Source organism: Sinohyriopsis cumingii, chromosome 11 (assembly GCF_028554795.1).
Source record: "Sinohyriopsis cumingii isolate HCF-2022 chromosome 11, ASM2855479v2, whole genome shotgun sequence".
Lineage (NCBI taxonomy): Eukaryota > Metazoa > Mollusca > Bivalvia > Unionida > Unionidae > Sinohyriopsis > Sinohyriopsis cumingii.
Genome location: NC_142971.1, coordinates 40,255,360 through 40,264,323, shown reverse-complemented (window position 1 = coordinate 40,264,323; position 8,964 = coordinate 40,255,360). Strand labels below are relative to the sequence as shown.

The 8,964-nt window shown below is 36.2% G+C and overlaps 1 protein-coding gene across 1 annotated transcript; it reads right to left on the bottom strand.

Annotated features, from left to right (window-relative positions):
• Positions 1 to 527: 527 nt before the first annotated feature.
• LOC149787984 (putative glutathione S-transferase 6) lies at positions 528 to 8,705 on the bottom strand. Its single transcript, XM_089974256.1, has 5 exons — positions 8,419 to 8,705; positions 4,621 to 4,713; positions 3,651 to 3,766; positions 1,882 to 1,986; positions 528 to 758 (listed from the first exon to the last, which is right to left on the bottom strand). Exons 1-5 carry the CDS (start codon positions 8,549 to 8,551, stop codon positions 594 to 596), a joined length of 612 nt encoding a protein of 203 aa, XP_089830382.1. The 5' UTR covers positions 8,552 to 8,705; the 3' UTR covers positions 528 to 593.
• Positions 8,706 to 8,964: the final 259 nt, after the last annotated feature.

Sequence of the window (8,964 nt, the reverse complement as noted above, 5' to 3'; positions counted from 1 at the left end):
CGACGAAGCCACCGCATCCAATCAAAATTTAGTTGTTCAAATTTGAACACTGCTCCTACATGATCGAAACAAGGGAAGTACACAACTTGAATGAACACATGAATATGCAATTTTCCACTGCTGGTCCGTGTTTGTACAAATACCTTTCATTCAAATACGCATATAATGGCTTCTCTGTGGTATGTAGTCACACGTCCGATGTCAAACTTACAAAGTATCATTTTGAAGTCAATTGCCTCCACCATTTTTGGCCGATGTACAATGCACCACTGTTCCACAATATTGGTTAGTTGGCATTACATACTTAGAGAAGCAACTCACGAAATCCAATAGATGTCGCTAGGAAAAAGCACTGAAATATCTGCTCGATCCGCTTAGGTCTAGATAGGGTTATCATATCGGAACCTTGGCTAGCGAAGATGATGCTACTCTGTATTTGTGCTGTTGAGATCATCATACATTTATATTGAAGTTTTAGAAATTAAATTAAGGGAAATCCGAAAAGGTCGACAACTGAAACCATGGAATCTATGTATTAAATGGTTTTTATTCAGGAATGTCCAGACTGAGTACTAGAGTTTGTTCAGTTTCAGTTATTTTTCCGTCTGCTTTCTGTTTTTCAGATAATCGGCAATCTTGGGCAAGGATTCGACTAGCTTCCGGTGAGCCTGGAGGGCGGGCGATTTGTCCAGTAGATTGGGATATTTTTGCAGAGGGGTGTCGAAAAATCCTAATACCGCCAGATCAGCCAGCGTCAACTTTTATGAGAAGAAAGGTACATTACTATAAAATATATACATGAATATTTATGGTAGTTCATGCAAGACACTTGGAAATCAAAGACCTAGACCCCTTTCACGTTGTCATTTTGAAACATTCTAACAATATTCTAAAAATTTGTTTCACAAGTCAGAACGGAAATGTTTTGACCTTTACAAAGGGGAAATTAATTTTTCTATAAATTATACTCGAGCGTATTAGTCTCTTTGCTCGTTCTGTAAAATAAGTCTAAGTGCGGCATAAAATGTTCTCGATTTTCTTATTCCTTCTGTGCTTATAAAAACCCAGTCGGAATGAAAGCTTTTAAATAGTTTGAAGAGACGTTTAATTTTTTTGCGACTCACCAAATATTGTCCTCCTCAGTTATGTTCATAACTCCTGTAAAAGACGTTCGCGAATAACCTGTTTTGCTGAATTCACGAAAAAATGAGCTTGTGAATTTTTTTACTTGCGGTAAGTTAGTAAAATAAAGAAAAGTTAATATTTTTCCTGGAAGACTTACAGCATGCAAGTTATACTTTCAACAGTAAAGTCGTTATTGTTATCTTTCTTTTAGCAGCCAGGATGTTACGACGGGTATTCCTGAATTTAATTTATTTGTTCAACTTTACAATGAATGAAAATATTTTCAAAATAATATCAGTGTACCAGTAGTAACTATCATATTTGCGATGTTTTTCTTTTAAATTTACTGTCGTTTGCTGTATTATCCCCCTGGTAAAAACATGTCAGGTGTAATCCTATAAGACATCACAACCTTCAGTCTTATGTCCTTTCTGAGCCAAAACAGTTACTGCAAGCTGGAAATCACATCATAAGCAGTGTCTTGATTCTAATATTTTTGCAGTATCTTTTTTCCAAGAAATAGTCACCGCTAAATGGAATGTTCGCCATCCGAAATTTATTAATATATTGTGTAGCAAACATGCAAATTATCAGATAAAAAAAATGAAATGCAAAATGGTTTGATTCTTACGCTGCTCTAAGTTCCAGGTTAACGACTCTAGCAAAAACGTCATTTACTTGACAGCTTATTTTCTTTTTAAAACAAATTCGATGCTTTTAATATTCTGGAGAAACAGTAATTTCTATGCTACGTACCAATGAGCCCACAAAATATTGTCCTCCATTGTCCTTCAGCAATTTTTCGAAGAACCCAATGAATCTAGGAATTACCTCATCCAGAAGCTTCTGCTCAAGGTCTTTCTGCAAAATAAAACAAGAACATGCATTATAGGAATCTTGTGTATCTAGGCAATTTTGTTTGAAAAAGTCCTGATCTGCCGGATGACCCATTAAGCACAATAAGCACGTACTTATGACACTGGCCCAATAGGGGCACCAGAAAAATATTGAAATTAATTGTTGATGATAAAAATGTATTGAATTATATATGACTATTTCGATCTGCATGTACAAGTATTTGGATTTGAAATGATGACATCGCTTGTATTTTCCCAGCTTTCATACCTATTGTTATTGTGTTTGGAGTTTCACATGGAGTGGGGGTGGAGGGCTCCATAATATTTTCAGTATTTAGGGCCCTGGAAGGCCTTAAGCCTACACTGTGTATCTGCCATCTTGCGGTTCTTCAGACAGCATCTGAGGCAAAACTTTAAAGAATTTTAATCGTTCGATTTAAAAATAAAAATATTAATATTTAATAGAATCATAAGCTCACATACGACGTAGCCCCATCATAGTGTTGGAAGTTGAATGAAAGGGCGTCAAAGCTCCTGCCCAACATTTCCGTTGACGAACGCGAGTTTATACTGCAAGAAATAATTTCTTAGTCAAAATGAGGTAAAAACGTCAAAGGTCAAAATCACTTGAGTAATTTAACTTAATTTCGTTTTCTTGCAATACAATGGGTTGTGCTTCGTATAACTTTATCAGGTATTACAAGTAAATTGTTTTTGGAAAATTAAAACCGGTGTAAGGGTCTGCAAGTCAAAGGTCAAGGTCGTAATGATCTGAGAAATTAAAATTGCATCCAGTACAACTGGAGTTCTTCTATTTATACATTCACCAGAAGTAGTTCTTCTATTTATACATTCACCAGAAGTTAAAGATGTTTTGCCCTTGAGCATTTCAATGAATCTACTGATTAACTGCATCTAAAGATTCATGGTCAAGATCAATTAGATCTATGAAAGTAAAAAGGCTTTTGCATTTTTGCATGATAAATCTGGGTTTCACTGAATGTAGCTTCAGAATCGTTTCAGGTAGATGATAAATTGTATTTTTGTATATTTTTGACCTGTCCGTGTTATTTTTAAAACCCATGTGTCGCGTACTTTTACCTGCATTTGGCCATGTACATGATACAAATTAATTAATCTGCATGAAAAAAGGACTATTCCACTATTTGCTCTTGACCGGCATTTGCACAGGACTGTCTTTCTTAAAGTAATAACACCTAAGCAATTTTCAAGGTTTATTTCTTACACATAAGGTTAGATGTTTTCACACTTTCTGTGATATCAAAACCTGAGGTTTCCACATATACATCCTATTTAAGCAATGTTTATGGGATCTGGTCAGTCAGTTCCGATCCGGTCAGTTTGCGGTCCCACAAACAAGCCTGGGTAACGTTAGACCTGAGCTCTCAAACCCAAACCACCCTAAGGACCGGATGAGATCAGTTTCAATGGCCCAAAGGCCACACCACTTTTGTTATCTCATGACACCTTGTGACGCCAATCATTTTGCGGGCCACATGATACGGCTTGGCGGGCCACGTGTTTGAGAACCATGCGTTGGACTATGCAGTCATTAGCGGCAGAAAACATGTAGTAGCTAATCTACTGGTCATTGCTAAGATAAGGAGGTAAAAATGAATGAAACAATGTCACGCTGAATGTGTCCACCTTCTTATCAGGATCCTGTTCATTCATAACCTTGAACGTTTCTCTCTTCAAATCTTCTACTAGATCCACAATCTGGTCGACCTGGGCCGATTCCCAATTAGAACGTCCAGCCAAACCTTCCAAGAAAAGTTTTGAAAATATTCAAACCATACGCATGATGAAAAATACTAGGACATAGTGAAACCTATATTAGAAGATAAATCCATCTATAAAGTCCACCTGGTAATAATGGAAGCACTTATTAATTTCTTTTTTCATCAGATTATTTAAACGTATGTATGAAGCACATCTGTCCTTAAATTACAGTCTGTGTGGTCCTTACTTTACTTACTAGCTTATAAGTCGTGTCCTAATGCATATTGCACTGACCCAGATCTGTCATCACATAATAATTAAACGACATATATGGGTCTATGCAGTGTGTTAGGAGTGATCAATAGCACAAACAACATAAACCTTGATCTGCCGGTGCATAATGCGAGTATATATACTGACTGTCCTCCGCAGACAGATTTAACTACAGTTATTATTTGTTTCACTTCATTACCAGATTTGTAATTTATCAAGGATATTAAATTGATAGATCAATCTTATAAATAATTAAATTAATCTCTATTGATTCATTAATTAACATGGATCAGATTGAGGATAATAAGCTTGTTTTGTTACATCTAAATCAAGAACAGAACAACGGAAGGCAGGAGACTATTTCATGGTGAAAAACATATTTCCGCGTAATACTTGCTCCATGGTATATTATTCCAACCACAGAACCCTGTTTGAGTCCTTCAAAAACTTGATACCTTTCATTATGCCTTCCACAGTTTTCAACTTAAGAAACTATTTATTTTTGTTTAAAACTACATTATACTGTGTAGACTTTTTTTAATTTAAAAAAAAACGAGTCACGTTTATAGAAATGAGAGAAATAGTTAGAGAGTCAGTGAGAGAGAGAAAGACAGATTGTTACCGAACTCGCGCGCTAGGTAGCGAGCAATTGCATAACTCTGTGCCAGTGGTTTGCCATCCACTTCTAAAACGGGAATCTGTCCAAATGGCATGGCTAAAATAATGATGATAATAATAATAATAATAATAATAATAATAACAATAATCTATACTTACTGTCCCAGATATGCATAGTTGCGCACTTCAGGCATGTTCCTTTTAACACTATTGTCGTGAAAGGAAAATAACATATGTTCCCCAATTCTCACCAAACCTTTATAGAAATGAAAAGTTAGAATCATTCCGATACATCTGTAATCTCCAGCAGTAATAATGCAAAGGGTTGCATAAACACTAAATAAATAAGCGGAATTCTCAAAATACAACCAACATTCAACCGCAGTGTTCTTTCCCGTGGTACGTACCATGGTACGTTTTCCGGTATTTCATTAGTTTCCGTCACCAAGGAATGTACAGAAATTCCCCGGTAATTTTGTTAAGAATTTAGTGATATTAAAAGCATGTTTTCATTTTTCATGACATAAATTCCACACGCTATAATCTTTTCTCAAAACAGTTGTATTAGTCACAAATTTATATATATATTTTGAACCTTTAGTCACACGTATGCTTACACGGCGGCCGAATGGAATGTTGTGAAAGACATTTGGGTTAAATCCAGCGTTGAGACACATTTTGGAAAGAAAAGTAATTTTTTTTATAGCGTACGTTAATGTGTTAAGTACATGTATTCCTTTGAAACACAGTGAATTATCCTAAGAGTTGCATGGAAGCAGTTTGTTTTTGGTTTGAATTTTAGGTAATTTATTTAGTACACTAAATATTTTCTCGTTCGTTGAGTCAGTTTTTTATGTTGATTGGCTCTCTTTGATAATTGTATTGTCCAAGTGTTGGCATTCCCCTCAAAGTTTCCTTGCCTATTATATCAATAGTGCAGCTAGCAAAGTGTATGCTTTACAAAGTGTCAGCTATAGTGTAATCTTAATCATCCGATTTTAGTTACAGTTTTGAGATGACTTTCCATACAACAATAACATACATATAACAGATTCATCTAATAAGGCACTAACGAGTTAATTTTGGCATGGGTGGGGGCTGCGATTTTTTTCAAGCGAGATTTTTTATTTTATTTTATTTTATCTCAAGATTATTTTTTTTTCTGTCAGAGCCGGAAATGTAAAGAAACAATCCGATCCCCTGTTCGAGAAAACTAAATTGTTTGCCCTAGTATAATTGCGGTATAGCGTGGTACGTATCGCAATTTGTTTAGAAATACTGCAAAAAATGGGTTACCAAGTGTGTGAGATATTCCTGAAAATTTGACTTTTCGTTCCGATGTTAATTGACATCGGAACACGCTACACACCACCCTTATTTGAGCAGCAAGACCCCGACCCCAAAACATAAATATTAAGGTCAATGTCTCACATTGTAGGACTGACATTACGAATGAATGCTTAACGTAGTGATAGTAATATTTCAAGTCACGAACTAGTGATAGAAAATAGTTTAGTATGCATTACTATTATTGTGTCATCTCAAGGACGAACTAAGCCTTCACCATCCCGAAAGAATAGTAGACTCGCCCATTTAACTTCGACATCTATTTGTAGTCGGATATATCGTAATGTACTTAAACCACTGCTTCAGCGTCGTGAACAGGTGATAATTTATCATGTCTCTCAATATCTTAGCATATATAATCTGGGCACTGGAGTGACTTCTTGTTGACTTGGTAAATACTAAAGATATCTTCCCTACACTCTGCGTACGAACAGATTTACGTAGAACAATATTCCTTTTTTTATGTTTGTTGTCTTTTTTGGTCATTCAGGCATGATTTTTGAGAAGCAAAGTTTGTCCGTTTTTTAATATGTAAATAGCGTCAAACGAAATGTTTTAGTGATTAATAAAACATTTCAGTACCAGCCCACACTACAGGTGCTCGACGCGAGCTTGATGTTGAGAAAAAAACAAAACACTCATAAACGAAAAAATCACACAGAGTGACAAAAATACCTTAGATTATCCCCGTGTGTGCCGCATAGTTTACCTATTTTGAAAATAGAGTCTCGTATATACAATGCATGTGCAGTGAAGACGACAATGTCTAATTCTTGCATGGAACAGGATTCATAAAGTTGAATCGAGTTAATGGTAAGTAAAAACTTACTTTTGCATCTACCACTATTCTGTAATTCAAGAAAGGATGCACCAAAGAGTTGAAACATGGTACATATAGTTCTTTTCTCTGGTTTTCACATGTGCACGCACTTGTCCAAAAATAAAAAATTCGCGAAAATCTCAGAAATAGCAGAAGAAAATCGAGGGTCATGGGTAGAACGAAGTATTAGGAAGTTCCGTACCTTCTCTCTTATATATTATGATAGAGAGGGTCCTATGTCAGAACAGATCATGGGGATAATCTAAGGTATTTTTGTCACTCTGTATGATTTTTTCGTTTAGATTATTGTTTTTTTATTCTTCTCAACATCAAGCTCGCGTCGAGCACCTGTGGCCCACACGAAACATTTAATAAAGCATAGTTTCTCATATGTGTACAAATTAGGTTATCATTCCATTCTATTACTAACGTCTTAAACGTCTTAAACAGACCGAACAGATTACAGGTCTATCGTATATTTTCTGTGTGAAAGATTTAACATATCCATAAATCATACGTGCATATTTCGAGAATCAAAAACACAGAAGGACTGGGGTGGGTGGGATATGCTATACTTAATTTCTATTTGTGTAGCTTTACGGGGTGCCAAATTTCAGTTTCAGATTTTATTCTCAATGAATGCTTAACCTAGTGATAGTAGTATGATAAGTTACGAACTAGTTATGACAAATAGTTTGGTATGCACTCAGATTGGTGTGTCAGAACAATGACTAACGGACTCTGCATCCCCCCAGAACATAGTAGACTCGACCATTTAACCTCGACATCGTTTTGTAGTCAGATAATTATGTAACGTGCTTAGACAACTGCTTCAACTTCATGAACCGATGACATTGGTAGATTGATAATCTGGGCAAAGGAGTTGCGACTGGCTGACATGGTAAGAATTAAATATATCTACCCGATCTGCGTACGAACAGATTTACATTGAACAATATTCCTTTATTTTTGTTGTTGCCTTTTTTGGTCAATAAGTACAGGTCTTAGACAGCCAAATCTTCTGTATTCTTTAATAAATAAAGTATTTAAAAGGAATTGTTTTTGTGTGCTCTAAGAATACATTTTAGTACATACACGTACGAAACACTTAATAAAGAATGGTCTGTCAAGTGTGCAAGTTAAATTATCATTTCCTATTATTAATTCCGTATTATATAGAGCGAATAGATTCCAGGTCTATCGTATACTTACGAATCATACACAGCCATTTATTTAGAGGAACACTATTAAATACAATTTAATAATGATAGTATTTTATGAAGTGGATAATCTTGCATCTTCAAGTGGCCTAGTGGTCTAAAGTGCTCACCGTTCCGGATCACTTCCATCTCACCTCTGTCTGCGTGGGTTCGAGTCCAAGGCTCGGCTAGCGTAGGTACGTGGGAAAGCCTGCCAGTAGCTTCTCGTGGGTCGGTGGTTCTTCCCTGGGTTTTCCAGGGTTCTTCCTCCACCAGCTATACTGGCCGCCATGTATAGCCTATCTTGTGCTGAAAAATGGCGTTAAACCCTAGAACAACAACAGCATCTTCAATTGTAGGTTATTTGCGAAATCACATATCACATATAACTCTAATATTGAAATAAATAAATAGACACATAAAACTAAATGCCTACTTTTCTTGAGATCTGGCCATTCTTCTCTCTGGATTCTTCTGTCTTCAAACTTTTCCCCCGCGGCAGCGAAAACGAGTCTGGCAAGTTCTGCCTTTCCCCTGGAGTCAAAGTAGGTCAACCTGTACGTTCGCATGGCGTTGATATTTTATTAAATTACTGATATTAGCTTTTTAGCTACAGCTATATGTACTGAAGACGACGAGATGACGCCCTATCCTCCCAGCGATGTCCACTTTTATCTGTTCTCAAATTGCTGGATTATCTCTACTTGCCCCGGCCTTTTTATCATGAACGTATCTACCTTTTATCTACCATTTGCGCATGTGTAGACACACCACAATATTAGCCATGCATACCACTATCCTAAAATAAAACATAGGGACAGATCCGTCATCAAGCTTTATGTCGCATTATCGTATAGTTATCTGACATAGATATTCCCGAACAGCACCGAACCTAATGTTCTCCTGCATTTGATTTGATTTGTTTAATTTGATCTCGCTGGATTAGAACTATATATTCTTGCATGTACGGTAAAAGGCGCTT

Excerpts from the sequence above, each read along its gene's own strand:
- LOC149787984 (XM_089974256.1), bottom strand. The coding sequence starts at position 8,551 with ATGCGAACGTACAGGTTGACCTACTTTGACTCCAGGGGAAAGGCAGAA. Across the intron at positions 3,767-4,620 it reads CTACCTAGCGCGCGAGTTCG|GTTTGGCTGGACGTTCTAAT; the intron begins GTAACAATCTGT and ends TTTTCTTGGAAG. Across the intron at positions 1,987-3,650 it reads AACAGGATCCTGATAAGAAG|AAAGACCTTGAGCAGAAGCT; the intron begins GTGGACACATTC and ends TTTATTTTGCAG.